The sequence below is a fragment of the Chelon labrosus genome, assembly GCF_963514085.1.
Source record: "Chelon labrosus genome assembly, chromosome: 9".
NCBI lineage: Eukaryota > Metazoa > Chordata > Actinopteri > Mugiliformes > Mugilidae > Chelon > Chelon labrosus.
In genome coordinates, this window is record NC_140359.1 from 2,908,994 (window position 1) to 2,924,870 (window position 15,877).

Consider the following 15,877-nt stretch of genomic DNA (forward strand, 5'->3'; position numbering starts at 1 on the left):
TTTGACCATTTTTACTGGTTAACATGAACGTTTGGTCTCCTGAACGCCTCCTCGCCGCCTGGGCTGCCATGAGCGTCCTCAGCAGTGTGTCTTCTTATGGTGAGTTTCTTTCTAATGAGATGTGTTTTGCTGTGATGGGGATTGGTGCACATGAATTGACAGAACTGAGCTGAATTATTATTCTTTATTGGTCTTCCTTTTTTTAATTCAGCAGCCGAAGTTGGATGTCTTTAACCTTCCTGTTCCAGATTTATATTGATTTGTTCAAAGTTTAATGTTCACTGAAACAGGCTTTTACACATTTGTTTTAAAGGTTTTAAAGTCAGACCTTTATGAATCAACAGGTGTTACAGGTTTAATGCCACCCAAGTGATTCTTCCCTCTATGAAGGTGTAAAATCATTTTGTGCTGAAAAATATAGCAACAGGAGGTTTAAATGCATCAGTTTCAAAGAAATGCAGATGTTGTCAGTAGAGGTGTGGGTTGTGGTATAAAGCTACCCAGAATTTTAGATGGATGTTTTCCACTCAGATTAGAGATTCAAATCTTATTTTTCTGATGAAGTTTAAAAAAAATAGGCTGTGCTGTGGCACCTGAGGGTTTCTGCCATATATCTGATTTTGTGTGCAGGTGCTGCGTCAGAGGTGGCCGTGAGGTTTACCGAGCTGAAGCGCTGCAAAGAAGACAAGCGACTGTGCGTGACCGACTTCGGAGACTGCAAATCTCCACCTCGCTCATCTGTGCAGAGTGAGCGCCCGCTTCTTCTGACATATATTTCTCTTGCTTTCTGTCCACATGCTTCAATCATTGTGTAATTAATAATAAAACACGGAGACAATTTTTGTTGTTGATGTTTCCTCCAGAGAACCTGAACATGTCGTGTTACTACCAGAACTCGGACAAATCCATGAGATGTGTCTGGAGTCAGGAGTCAACCGACCAGTCTGTCTCTCTGATCATCAGCAGGTAAACTCATGATTAACATAGTCCTTAACAGTTTACACTTCTATATAAAAATGGTTCAAAACATCAGTGGATTTTCACAAAAGCAGACAAAGAGAGCCAAAAGAAAACATTTTAGCCCATTCCTCAGAACAGAACCACTTCAATTCTGAGATGCTGGTGTGTTTCCTCCACAACATCTCTGTTGGATTAAGGTCAGGACTTTGACTTGGCCATTACAAAATGTTCATTTAGGTTTTTGCTTCATTAACCATTCTTTTTTTTTTTTTTTTGAACAATTTATTTATTAAGATTTCGTACAACACTTCAAGGTCAGTGCAATCAATTAACATCCCACATTAACCCCCCCAGCCCCCCTCCCTCCCCTTCCCCTGGACAAGAGTGGGGAAAAACAAAAACAAAAAATCAATAGCAATAACCGCAATGGTTACAACAACAGTAATAATCAGTAAAAAACAAGTGAAAACAAGCAAAAAGGAAAAAAAATGAGATACAACAAGTCAAGCAATAACCCCAATTCACACCTATCGAAGGGGCATTATAAAAAAAAAAAAGGGGAAACAAAAAATAAAAATATATATATTAAAAATTATTAAAAACAAGATGCACAGAGATGGATTGGTACAGAAGATAGAGACAACAAGCGGCCTGGGGAAAGTTGCATCAGCCCTGGGGATCACCCAGGACTCCTGCAGCACACTGCAGTACAGTTTTCAATTTTGACCATGGACACTGCTTACAGGGGCAGCTCTATTATGTAAAAAGGTCAGAAATCCTCCCCAGCATTTATCAAAGACTGATGTTTTTTTCCTGAGATTAAACATGATCTTTTCTGGTGGCAGGTATGACGAGAGCTCTTTAAGCCACAAAGAAACACCAGGGGGCTCCTCGCTTTTCCAGTTGATAGTTATACATTTGTTAGCTGCAATTAGGGCTAGTCTGACGAAGCGAGTGTTGTCTTTCGTGTTATTTGGTAAGACCGACAGGTCTCCTAATAACGTCAGCCGTGGATTGGCTGGGATTTCCACCCCCATAATTCCTTTAATAATGTCCAAAATAGATCTCCAGTACTGCTTCAGACATCCACACGTCCAAAACATGTGAAGAAGGGACCCTGTTTCAGTCTTAAAACCTAGGGCAGTATTCAGAATATTTACTACTTATCTTATGGAGACGATGAGGTGTCATGTAAACCCTATGTATAAGATTAAACTGTAAGAATCTGTGTCGGCTGTTGTAGGAGAATGATTGAGAGCTACTGCAAATCTCCTTCCATTCAAAGTCATTGAAAGCATAATTAAGTAAGAGCAGTAAGAGCTTTATTTTCTGCCAGGCTCATTAGTCTGTTATAAGCATAGGATAGGAAGCCTTTAGAGTTATGCTTGTCTCGAATCATACAGTCTACCTCAAAATCCTCCAAGGGGATAAGTTTCCCACCCTGCTGCACCCTAATAAAGTCTCTAACTTGTAGATATTTAAAGAAATGTGCAGAGGGGAGCCCAAAAGAAAATCTTAGTTGTTCAAAGGATTTCAAATTATTGTCCTCATATAGATGTCCAAAAGTACATATGCCTCTGTTATACCAGTCTCTAGTAATGCCATCTTTTAATATCCCAGGTAAAACCGGATTAAAATGGAATGGGGTAGATCTGTACAATGTGCGGACACTATGGAGCTTTGTTCTAATTTCATCCCAGATTTTAGATGTAAGTTTTATCATTGGATTTTGAGTTACATTTTTCTGCTTGTAATAAGAGTAAATAAACCGGATGCTAGACAACGCTTCCGCCGTATGGGACTGTTCAATCTGTTTCCAAGCTGAAGGGTGTTCCAAGTTTTGGATCCAGATCCAGATAGCTCTGGATTGGGCATTCATTAACCATTCTTTTTATAGAAAGACTTGTGTGCTTGGGGTCGTTGTCTTGCTGTATCTCTCAAGGTTCAGCTCACAGTCTTGATATTTTCTTTTACATTTTGCTGGTATAATTCAGAATTCATTGGCCCATCATTGACGGCAAGTCGTCTCGGCCCAGACGCAGCAAACAGACCCAAACAAGGACATTGCCACCCCCATGGGCAGGATGGGGTTCTGGTGCTGGAATGCAGTTCTTTCTTCTCCATACATGAGCCTCTCATTTAAACCAAACTATTCTATTTGGTTTCATGTGTCCACAAAACATTTTCCCAGTAGTTTTCTTGGTTGTCCACATGATATTCTTTTTGGAGAGCAGTGTGTTTGTCCTTACCACCACTCTGACATTTACACTGTGGTTGTTAGGGGTTCTCCTAGAGGTGCACTTACCTTTACGCCTCACATGTATGTAATAATGGCAAGTTTTTCTAAAAAAGCAAAGACGCAATTATAAGATTTTAGTTTCATTTGTTTTGGGTTCTCTGCCAGGAATTGAGTGAAAGTCTGCTGATGTTTTGAGTCATTTTTACACAGACATGTAGAAAATGCAAACGTTTGTAAGATCCGCTGTATGTCCATACATATGTATTTTGTTTTCCTAGTAATCTCTATTTCTTTGGCAGAAATTATAATATCCTATCCTGTTTTGGCCTCGCCATCGTAAAACATGTCATCAACGTGACAGCCAGGATAAAGGACGTGACGGGGGTGGAGATCTGGTCTCAGCCTCTCACTGTGGATATTTATCATGCAGGTCAGTGGACTTACACGTTTGGTCTGCTGCAGCTCAGAGTCATGTCTGATGATAAAGTAATTCAGACCTTCTCTCCTCTCCTCAGTCAAACCCTCTCAGCCTGTGTTAACGGTCCTCGGCTCTGCTGAGGACTCTCTTGTTGTGTCCTGGAGAAGCAGCCTTGAAGGCAGCTGCTGGCTTCGCTACAGACTCAACAACTCTCGCGAGTGGACCCAGGTCAGGCTTCCTGCGAACGCTCTGTACCTACAGGGTTCCTCTGTCGTCTGGCAATTTTCATTTCAAGCTAAAATATATGTACCAGTATTATAAAGCAGATTTAAGAACAAACGTTGACCAAAGTGCTGTAGAAACAGAATAGTCAAAGCATGTAAAATATATATATATATATATATATATATATATATATATATATATATATATAAGGGAAAGGGAACAAAACAAAGGGACAAGTACTGAGGTCTAGTCACAGCACAGTAAAAGAGAATATATCATAAATCTAACAAAAAAATGATCAATTAAATAAAATCTTGAGAGCAGCAAGGATAGATACAAGACTGCAAAAAAAGGTATAAAATTAGTTTCAACAAATGCATGTCTAAATAATTGGATATTGCACATGAAAAATAGTGGATAGAAGCTGTTCTTGTGTCTGGTTCCTGAGGGGAGTGGGATAAACAGTCCTTGAGCAGGTTGGGAGGCTGCCATCCCCAAGAAGAGTCCTTCATGATAGCGGTTGCACTTTTTCCTGCATCTGCTTGTGTAAATGTCCTCGACTGCAGGAAACTTGCTGCTGGTGATCCTCTATGCAGACTTAACTACCAGCTAGACTTTCTGTCTGCAGCCTTCCGTACCACACAGTGTGTATCTATCACAAGGTGACTTTCATTTTTCTTTTTCTTTTTTGCAATCAAAGTTTTGTGCAGTTTATGTGTGGCATTCTTTAAACCCTAGAACACATTGGCCAAAGCATCACACTTCCTTCTTCCAATAATGCGTTCTGGTGCTATGTGGTCCCCGTGTGATGAAAAGACAGTGTGACTCATCAGACAAGGCCACCTTCTTCCATGTCTCTGTGGGAACTTTTTTTCAGAGGACAGAGGTAGCATGGACACCCTGACTGATCTGCAGCTACACAGCCCCAAACAAAACAAACTGATCCACTGTGTGTTCTGACTCCTTTCCATCAGAACAATCTTTTTCAGCAGTTTGAGCTACAGTAGCTCATCTGTAGGATCGGACCACATGGTCTAGCATTCTCAGTGATCCTCGTCCTTGGTCCATGACCCTGTCTCTGGTTCTTCTCCTTCCTTGGACCACCTCTGATAGATACTTTTTGTTAATATTGCTCAAATCCTTCCACACACGAAGCAAAATGTTGACTTGCTGCCTAATATATCCCACCCACTGACTGTATGTTAAGCAGCTTCATGATGCTGGAACTTCAAATGGTTTCCAGTCCCAATTGAGACTGTTGCTTAGTTAGTATAAACAGCAAACAGCCAGATTCAACAACTGAAGCAATTCATATTATGGCACACTCAGCATGAAGGTAAGTGAGTACAGGAAAGGAATCTCCACGTCAGACTGCTGGAGTCAAACTGCAGTAAAGAAACCACGAAGAAGAAGAGGAAGAGAAATGCAAGGAATGGATGTTAGACCAGATGAAATCTGAGAGCTCAGGGCGGCCATCATTCTCAGCAGTACAATGAGCCAGAACTCACTTTGAGCATCAGTAAGGGCTGTTCATGGCTTCTTGTCTTTTGTTTCAGGCTCCAGATGTTGTTCCTGTTCCTACAGAACAGATGCTGAACTACACGATCAGAGACCTCCTGCCGTGCAGCGTCTACAGAGCGGCTGTAGCCTGCAGATCAAAGTATGGCATCTGGAGTGACTGGAGCTCTGACGTCAGTGGGAAGACGCAGGCGAGAGGTAACGGATTACATTCACACACTGAAAGAATTAGAAATTGTTCATCATCAGGCCTGAAAATGCTCTGCTCTGTTTCTTTGTAAGCTCCCTCCAAGCCTCCAGACGTGTGTTACAGAGTGGAGAAGCCAGAGAACACATCTGGAAGATCTCTTCGACTTCATCTCATATGGAAGGTGACCGATGGAAACTATACTGACGCAACCATTAAAAGAGACACAGTTAGCCACATAACTTGTTACAAACTGTTACGGCACGTGGTCAAAAAAGTTACTGCATGTAACTTTTAGATTTTTTTGACTGTGTACACTTTGTCAAAATGTGGTGTTGTAGAATTACCACTGACATTACATTTCCAAAAAGACAACTCTCAAACTTTAACACACACAACACGACACCCATGTTAAATTATGTGGAATTTTACACATTAGTTTGAGAGAAGTTTAGGAAAGCGTGTGGTTTTCCTTTATTTTCTGTTGCAATTTAGTAAGAAATTAGTTGCTGATAACCACATGGCATGCAAAAGACTGATGGCAACAGCTGTGGCCTCCGAGCACTCAGATATTACCGTTTATGACATTTCACAATAAGTAAGAATTTCCCCAGTTAAAGTACTTTCAAACTAAAACGAACTTTCTTGTTTCCTGTTAGCCTCCTCGTGAGGCCACATGTCCTATCCTTGGATACCAGGTGAGCAAAGAGCCAGGTGGGTTTCTTCGGAACGTCACGGAGAGGACTGCGACCGTAGTGGCAGAGGAGGGGAATTGCAACGTCGCAGTCACAGCGTTCACCACGGCCGGCTCTGGACCTTCTGCACACCTCAGAATTGACACGAAACGCCAGAACAGTTAGTGTCTCACAGTTACATTGAATTGTTTTAGTTTATATTGTGTTCTACACTTCTTTTTCTGCGCTAAGTAATAAACACAGAAAACCAAGTCCATCACAAGATTAACCCAGTCATACTTGTTACCACACTCACTGTCAGGCAAGACATCTGCTAATAAACAACACGGTAAATTCAAAAAAGAAGGCTAAAGCAAATGCAGCTGGACTTGTAGCTGCTCTTAATGGCTCTGTTCAGACCTTGCGTTAACATCCGTCCACATTTGACTGATCTGATCTCTGACCACATGTGGAGGTGTCAAATTTGACCTCATTCCTTTGGTAGCGCGAACACACAGTGAGTCTGGGATCACATTAAAGACCACCTAGTCAACGGGGGTGCTCTCAGGTTAGCAGAGATTTGCCTCAGTTATTTAGAATAAAAATACACAATCAATAATATAAATGATCATCTGAAAAGGAGAAAGCACAGAAAGTGATGTCTGTTCATTATGTCGTCTGTTTATCAGTGAGGACCTTTAAAATATTCTGTCCGTGTAGCTGTTAACTAACTAAAATATAAATAAATCTAAACAAGAGTTAACAACAACTATATAATATGAATACACTGGTGCGATTCTGTCAGTAAATAACGTATCATCATGTGGTTAATTATTCATGCGATCATATTGAGCCCCTTGGAGTTAGGTTACATGTTTCCTGAATAATGACCAGTATATTTGTTTACTTTTATTACCAAAGATTTTTCTGTCACTGATTCAGCTCAGTGGTGAAACTACAGTGTGTATGAAAGGTTCCAGGTTTTAGTTCTAATCTAAGCTTTGTCTCTAAAATAACTAATATCAGGATGGAGATCAAGGATGTGTGATTTCAGAGAGACTTTACAGTTGGTTCCATAATATGTATCATCTCCACAAGTCATGACGAACAAACAGCTGTTCATGGCTCTGATATAGCGGTTTTATGGCGGTAGGTAGAGACAGCAGTTGTTTTAATACTTTGCTGCGCCACAGATCATGTTGGTGTTTATCTGCATTTGCAAGAAACTGAGCTCAGATCTCAAGGGCTGGCTGGGGACACGTGTGGATTTTAACGCCAAGTGTAACCACATGTATATGTACGGCCACTCTCGTTCGGATTGTCTGACAGGGATCAGAGACAGTGGTTAGTTTAGGCCTTCATTAGGAACATCTGAAACTCACGTACTATGGTCTATAAATAGCCCAACAGGATGTTGTGCAGATTAACCTGGGCAGTATCCTGTTTGTTCGCACTTTACTGACCCATTAGTAGACTCAAGACTCAAAGTGTGAAAGTGGATGAATTTTTTTGCAGACAGATATCCAGACTGTTTTGTAAAGTGATGGCAGATTACATCTCAGTCCACTTCCTCTGTTCAGGGAGGAGTTTTCCAGTTTCACGTAGATGGCTTCTTTTGCTGCTTTTTCAAATCATCTGTCTTCTAAAATGTGGATGTTGCCCGCGAGGTAATGTCCCTTGTCCTTCAGGTGTCTGTGGACTCAGCAGTCCACTTGGATACACCTACTTGGAGTCCATTTATTTTAGCTGTGGTTTGTTTTGATACACCATGACCTGGATGTTGTGGTTGAACTTTTGAATAATCAGATTTCAAGTTGTGCTCTCCGCTTTCGCAACATCCTTTTTTTTTTTTATAGCAGAGGAACAAGTGCAGTGACACGATGTTCATGATGATAAAACTTACTGCAACACAGCAGCACGACATACGGCCTAATGACCCGCCTGCAATCATGAGCAGAAACGCAGCAGCGGGAGGACTTCACATATTTTGACTCAAATTAACTGTGCAGGGTGTGATACAGGAGTCCATGGCATAAAGCTGAAGAATATGATTGCTTAATGCTGAGCTCATGTTTGAGGAAGCTGTGGGCATTCAGATGCTGCTGTTTTGTGGTTAACTCTCCAAAATAAAAGGCTCCTAATGTCATTAAGGTGTTTTTCAATGGTCTATTCTCTGCAGCTCTGCTCAGAGGCATGTGGGTTTCCAGTCTCCATCCGGATCAAAACGCACTTCTAGTCCAGTGGGAGGCACCCCTCGTCACCTCGCCCTCTGCTCTGCCTGGAAGCCACTTTGTCATTCAGCTGCACTCTGAGACAAACCCGTCCTCCAGCCGCTGGGTCGAAGTCAACGGGAGCTTCACCACCGCTGTCATACAAGGTGCTGAATAATATTAAACCAAGAGATTGTATGTTGAACAATCAACAACCTTCAGTTGGTTTTTGTCCTGCAGTCATTTAAGAGTAAAAGCCTCGTTGTTCAGAGGACAGGATCTTATTTCTCTACTCTGAGTTTTTTTTTTTTTTTTTAACCGTGATGCAGATGCAGCAACATCATTAAGATCTGATAAATAGTAGCTGATCAACCACATGACGTTGTAGATGGTGTAAGATTATGATCAGACATGAGGGGAAAAACGCACACGCCAATCATTACATGTCTTTTCGGTCCATAAAAGTGATGTTTCATTTTTGATCACTACATTTTTTTTCAAGATTTCACACTCATTGTGCTTTAATGTCTTTTATTTCTAGATATTGATCCTGATGAGTCCTTCCTGATCAGTGTGTTCCCCGTCTCCGAGCAGCAATGTGGACGTTCTCTGTCTATGTCTGCCAGTCTGCAGCACGGAGGTAAAACTTAGATTAAGAGATTAGCACGGCATGCTTATGAGAGAAACGCCTAGAAAGAAAGGAAGGAAGTGCAAGGTAGGGACAGAGAAAGGAAATAAAGAAGTATGTGGGAAGGAGAAAGGAGATGGTAAAGAAAGAAAGGCAGAGGAGATAATAGGAGGAGGTGGAGGGAAGGAAACAAAAGAGAAAGAAAGAAATGGGGGAGAAAAGAAACAATACAGAGATAGAACGGAAGGGAGCAAGGAAGGAAAGAGGACAGAGACAAGAAAGATGAAAGGTAAAAGGGTGGAAGGATGACTGGAAGGAATTCAGACAGGAGGTTGGAAGGTAGGTGACAAAAGAGCAATGGGGAGGAAGAAAGGGTACAAGAAAGTGAAAGGAAAGGAAGAAGGAAGGAGAAACAAAACCAGAAATAAACAAGGATGGATAAAGGGAAGAGAAAAGTAGACTCGAAAGAAGGAATTATGACAGAAGGTAGGATACATGAAGTAAGGGAACAAAATAACAAAGACGGAGGCAGGAAGGCAGGATAGAAGGAAAGAGAAAGGAAAGGAGGAGATAAAGAGGAGAAAAGTTAGAAAGGAGAAAAGGAGGAAAAAAGGAAGGTGACACAATGGAAGAAGGAATGAGAAAGGGTGGTGGGAAGGAAGGAGACAAAAGAACAAAGGAGGAAAGACAGGAGGAAGGGAGGGCGGGAGAAACAAGATGAGGAAGAAAGGTGGAAGGCAGAAAGGAAGGAAAGTAAAAGGAGACAAGAAAAGAGGAAGCGAGGTAGGAAGCAAAGAAGTGGAAAGGAAGGAGCGAGGAAATGAGAAAGGGTGAAAGGAAGACAGGAACGAGAAAGGAAAGAAGGGAAGGAGAGAGCAGATGAGAAAGTAGAAAGGAAGGAGATAGTAAGGACAGAGACAACAAAACAAAGGATGAGGGAAGGAAAGAGAAACAGGAAAGAAGTGAGGCGACGGAAGGGAAGAAAGGAAGAAGGGAGGACAGAACAAAGGAGACATGAAAGAAGGAATGTGAAAGGGTGGTAGGAAGGAGACAAAAGAACAAAGGAAAAAAAGGTAGAAGGAAGGAAGCCATGAGAACAAAGAAGGAGTAGGACATGTTGTTGGTGTGTTCTTTCAGCTCTGATAGAGGCTGCCGCTCTGAAGATTATCGGTGTGACCAGAACAGCGGTGACGGTGGAGTGTGTGTGGCGCAACAAGTCTAGACCAATCAGAGTGAACGAATACCGAGCCGAGCTGAAGACAAACTCAGACACAGGAAGTACGTTTACTCCGATTCCAACACATCAGTAGTACTTTTTGTGTTTTGCTTTTATTTTGAAACTCCTCTTAAAATGTAACTTTAAGAGGATACTCTGCTGAGGATACTTCTGCATGTTGTTTATTTTAAAACCTTGTCCCAGTCTGACTGGCGCTGATGTTTCCTCTAATATTTGTCCGTTAATTCAGACGCTCCATCTGTGTTTCTGTGGCCGCACCAAAGGCAGCACACCTTCTTCAACCTGACGCCCAACACAGAGTATTCTCTTCACCTATTGGCTGATAATGCCTCCGGACCCATTGTTCCTGTGAGAACAGAGTCTGGTGGGTTTCACTTGTTGCTGTCAGTCCTACTGTAGGAAAAAGTTTCTCAGGCTTTTGTGGTTTCTTGCTTTGTGTTATTTTTTCCGAAACCCTTACAAGTAGGTCATGCAACTGGGTGTGTAGTATTTTTTTCCTAAAAGAGCAAAAACTTTAAATATAACCAAATGTCCAAGTGTTTTGTTAGTGTTTGAATTAGAATATTTCAGTTAAAAATTAAAAGAGTCAATAAATACGATGGACAGTCAAATTGGATCGCAACCGGTCACACAATCTACTCTGCTACGTCTGCTTCTCTTTCTTCAGCTAAACTTTGAATTTCAGACAGCAAGTCAGAATGTCTTCTCATGTCTCAATAGTTCATCAAAAGTGTTTTTTATTGCCGTTTAGAGTCCTTTTGAACCTTTCCACTCTATTCTCCATTATCTATGCACCACGTGGTGACTTACCTGACAGACTCATACTTGATCCTTTGCCTCTGTCTAGTGGGCTGATGGTGGTACTACAGATAACAAATGCTGTGCCAGTGTTTTCTGGGCACTGAGACCTTTGAAAAAATGTGCAACATGCCTTGGTGACTTTTTTCGCTGGGGAGTTAAATGCATGTACAACAGCACTACGGGGGAAATATCAATATTTTTACGGATGCAATAATGTGCACAATGGTCGAATTTGATCACTTACAGGCCAAAGTAAATGGCCAAAGGTTGAAATGCGTGCACACTGCCTATTGTAGTTGGAATCAGTTATAATTTTTCACCATATTCCCTTCCAAAAGATAAAAACACACTCCAAATGGCCAAATAGAGAGTCTGCCTGGTACAAGTTTTACTAAAACCTTCATAGCATACATATTCCACAAAGTTGTGGTACAGATATAGTCAAGGGGTTACTGAATAAGTTCTGTTGCATCTCTGTGCATGATATCATTACTATCAGACTTTTTTCTATTGGATAATCTATTGGAAATTTCTGCTTTACTAATTACTGATTCATTTTCAAGTTAATCAGATGTAGTAACAGCCACAGTGTTCCTAATACTGGGAATCCATTCTCTGAAGTCTCGCATATCCATAGAGACCATGGTCATGCATACAGACCTGATAGTTTTGGGACCATTCCTGATTTATTTTGGGTATGTCTATTTACCACCCTAGGGTTTAAGAGGTTAACTCCACCCTGCAACCCCTTGTGTGCAGAGGCCAGCATCTATGGCGAGCTGCTTATTACCCAATACTGAGGCCTGTATAATAAAAAAAAAAAATAATAATCATAGCAACCTATCTGCAAAAATTCAAAACAGACTCATTGTATACTGTAGCAAATAGCAAAGAAACCAAGAGATTCCCAATGAGGTCAAAGATACTCAAAATTGGAAAGCAAACTAATTAAAAAGAGACAAAGAGACATTAAACATTCAGAAGTAAAAAGATCAAAGATCAAAAGGAAAAGTCAGAATATAGAGAAGTCAGTGTTTCCCTCTTCATCCATCCATTCTAGTTTTGAAACAAAACTTGGTTTAAAGCACTGATGTTTTCTTTCCAGATGAACTTCCAGCTGTGACTACAGTGACTCCTCTGCTGCTGCTCACTGTGACTGTGTTGATGATCTCAGTCCTGTCCAGGAGTGTGTGAGTGATCAAAAATCAAATTAATGCTCTGATACAAATAATTGTCTGTTGTTTGAGATTGATTAAGTTTGCAGAGGGAACCACTGGACAGGTGGGTCAAAATGCATAGACACTGATGCTTAATATTGCGTCAAACAGCAAAAAATCCATGACAGGTGGAAGCATGGACTCCTGCTGACCTCTGAAGGTGTGCTGTGGTATCTGGTAGCAAGACTTTTTCAGCAGATCCTTATAATCGTTTGTATAAAATAATCGTTAGCTGCTTTAATATAAACTTTCCCAAGCCTTCTGTGTGTTAATTACTTGTCACTTCTGAAACAATTCAGGTCTGAAAACCCAGATTTTGACACAGAGTTCAGCAACAAGAGCAGGACCAATAGTAGAAAGTGGAGGACCCACTAGAGTTGAGGGAATAATAAATAAATTTGTGATTAATCACATTGCGTCGGCAAAGATTCTGTGGAATGAACATGTACGTAGATTTTGGGAGATCTGTGGCTCGAGAAAAAGACAAATCAGTTTAGATCTTTCAATTAGTGTGATTATTCAAACTTATAATAAGAAGTCAGAAGATTTGCTGAAAATTCAAGTAAAAACATTTTTCAAAGTCCTGTATAAATGTCAATTTCCTGTGCAGGTACAAGTCATACTTTGTCACGCACATCTCCAGCCCTCGAGGAAGCACGACTGGCCGGTGGCTAATGAACACAAACCTGCAGGTAACCAGGTTTTATTCCAGCTTTTACAACTAATCTTCTCACAAAGTAAAAGTCTTGAGAAGCTACTCATTGCATCAGTTGGGGTTAAATAACTTGTTGCCCGCTGAAAGATAATCACCCATGCAGTAATTATTAAATAGGAGGCTCCTACCTATTTGCTTAGTTACATCAAGGTGGTGGCTTTTTTTTTGGCCAGGCAGTGTATATGTTAAACCGCCCAGAACTGATGCAAGCCAACGGCAACAAAATCCTAGATATCCAGAAAGATGTATGAACAATAATAGCATACATACACAGAAAATTAGCATACATAGATGGAACGGACTATAAACAGATATAAACACACGTATTAAAAGATGCAAAATCACAACAGAGAGGGCTCAGTGTTGTTTCGTGTCTCTTTCCGTTTTGTTTCAACCTATTGAGAGGTGGTAGGCCTTTCAGTTTTTCAGTTGAAACTCATTGGGAGTAACAGAAAATCCCATTATTCGTTTCCCTCTACAGAAGAGCACTGAGAGACACATCCTGGATATCCAAGACTTCCAGGTGACTGACGTGCTCGGGGAGAAAAGTCTCATCGTGGTGAGTCCAGACCCCCAGCTGTCGTTCGAAGAGGGCCTCCACGAAGACTCGTCTCTGCTGTCCATGGGCCATGTCGCTGTCAAACTGTCGATGCTCAAACTGGCCAGGGACTGTGTTTGTGATGATCCTCAAAGCTCAGAGTACCAGCCGGTCCAGATGCATGAAGCGAACTGCTGGTTTCCTCAGGAAAAGGGAGAAAATGAGATTAGGTCACATCAGATTGACGCCGCTGTGAAACGTCACCTTGATGAACTTCTGGCTGACAGTCGCTGTGGTCATCAGATGACCTGCGAGGCGGAGTATTTGGTGAACTCGCCAGTTCTGGAGAAAACAGAGGAAGAAACAGTGAGCAGACAAAGCGACTCCTCTTATCTGATCTGTGATGCAGGGTATATAGACAACAGCTGCTTTACGTCAAAAGCTGCAGAAAAAGACTGAACCAACAACTTCAGTTCTCAGCTCAGTGATAAAGATGGAGAATAGCGTTAAAGGAGTGTTAGCTAAGCTAGGGACCTCTTGTGACTAAGATGTCCATGGTGTCCAAGCAGAAACTTCTGTGGCAACTTCTGCATAAATAAAAAGTGCAGTTCATCTAACTACCACTTTAAGCTCCAAAGGTCAGTCAGTCCCCATAGACCTCTGCGTTAAACTGTCTTACTTCATTTTAATCATGTTTACAGTATGGTGCAAAAAATGTTTTGGTTGTTATAGTTTTTTTCTACATTAATGACAATTGTACTGGGGAGATTTTTTTTATTTTTTTTATATCTTATTTCTATATCTACACTCTCATAGTTTTAGGCTCTTACAGTTTCTTGTTTTAGTTTGTCTCTCTGATAGTTTTATTGTTGTTTAGATCCTATCTTTTGCCCCCTTTTCTCATCCACTTTAAGCCTACTTTTGCCATGTATTTTGGTTTTTGTTTCTTGTTTAAACTACTTTTTTACTCCCTGTTTTATCAGGTAGACATAGTCAGACTGATGTGTTATAGTTTCAGAACATGTTCAATAAACCAAGATATGTGATTTGCTTGTCTTGCAGTTGATGTGCCCTCCGCATTTCCTAAAACTGACCAATGGAAAGAGGATCAGACTTTCTTACAGGTCCCTAAAACTGTTCCAAATCTCATCTTTTTCTAATTTCATAGCTAGAACGGACCTGATCCAAAATGTGGTCGTACTCGGACAGCTCTCAGTCCAAAAGTAACTGGACCTGCAGCTGGCTCAACATGCCTTTAATCCATTAGCAAATGAGTGTTTGTTGAACGTGGTTCAGACATGCTTCACCTTCCTCAGTAACCAAAGTGACCTACCAACTCTGTGACGTCAATTCCAAATGGTTAAAAGTAACGGAAAATCTTCCATTTTAAGAGAATGAAACAGAGTGAACTCAAGGAACGACAGCGCCATGATGCACCATCAGTTCATTGTATTAGTTAACAGGCAGCTGATGTGGAAAATTCCTCGGCTCCTAAAAACAGAGTGCATCGATTTTGAAAAAGTATTCCACAAAGTGGTCACGATAAATGTCAGTGAACTCGGGAGCTTGGATAAACAAAATCAGATGTTGTGTTGACTGGACATATGGACAACAGCAAAAGAGTGAGACCTGCAACCAAACACATTCTAATGTTACAAGTCTGTAGTTCATCGCTTCCTTCCAACAGTAAATGGTACGCAATGGTAAACAAATTAGGGATGTCCTGAGCAAGTTTTTTTGCCCCCCGATCGATACAGGTTATTTAATAATGAGTATCAGCCGATCCAAGACCCAACATTAAATAACCAACATTTCCTTCCCTGTAGATTCCTAAAGTCTTTTCTTCTCTTCCTTGTATTCTCCTAGATGTGACAGAGTTAATGTAGTGTGGAGAGGGTAGCTCGTACCTTGGCTCCAGTAAATCTGTGTTCTCTACTCCAGAAATGTTCTGGTCATCCAACACCATACACTCCCTAACCCTCTCTGGAATATTTTTCTCCTTGACGCTGTCTCCAGGAAACTTTTCTCTTCTTTTAAACGCAGCATTCAGTTTGTTGTTATTGTTTGGGTGCAGCCTTGGCCTGAGTGGACCCCGTGATTGATAGTCTTTTTCTTGTTTTGACGCTACAGGGAAGTGGTTTTGGTTTATGGCAAACTTAAAATAAATAACCTAAAAAGATTGGGCTTGGCTGAAGCCCGAAACTGATCCGATCCAGTCATTCTAAAAATGCCTGGATTGACCCCGATACTAATCTCCCGATACCGATCGGCACATGCCTACAACAAATTCGGTTCCACGGCTCTCAGATG

The 15,877-nt window shown here is 41.1% G+C and overlaps 1 protein-coding gene across 1 annotated transcript; it reads left to right on the forward strand.

The window, feature by feature from the left end:
• The first annotated feature begins 8 nt into the window (after positions 1 to 8).
• Positions 9 to 14,891, forward strand: LOC311493383 (interleukin-6 receptor subunit beta). The gene is made up of 15 exons (XM_084552005.1): positions 9 to 99; positions 631 to 747; positions 864 to 966; positions 3,499 to 3,629; positions 3,715 to 3,845; positions 5,399 to 5,558; positions 5,643 to 5,731; positions 6,207 to 6,402; positions 8,401 to 8,598; positions 8,973 to 9,071; positions 10,197 to 10,337; positions 10,526 to 10,660; positions 12,203 to 12,287; positions 12,925 to 13,006; positions 13,511 to 14,891. The coding sequence occupies exons 1-15, from the start codon at positions 24 to 26 to the stop codon at positions 14,024 to 14,026; spliced, it is 2,259 nt and encodes a 752-aa protein (XP_084408131.1). The 5' UTR covers positions 9 to 23; the 3' UTR covers positions 14,027 to 14,891.
• Positions 14,892 to 15,877: the final 986 nt, after the last annotated feature.

What these genes read in the sequence shown, in the direction of transcription:
- LOC311493383 (XM_084552005.1), top strand. Translation starts at nt 24, where the DNA reads ATGAACGTTTGGTCTCCTGAACGCCTCCTCGCCGCCTGGGCTGCCATG. An exon ending in CAGCAGTGTGTCTTCTTATG is followed by an intron (nt 100 to 630) that starts GTGAGTTTCTTT and finishes TTTTGTGTGCAG; the next exon opens with GTGCTGCGTCAGAGGTGGCC. An exon ending in TCAGTCCTGTCCAGGAGTGT is followed by an intron (nt 12,288 to 12,924) that starts GTGAGTGATCAA and finishes TTTCCTGTGCAG; the next exon opens with GTACAAGTCATACTTTGTCA.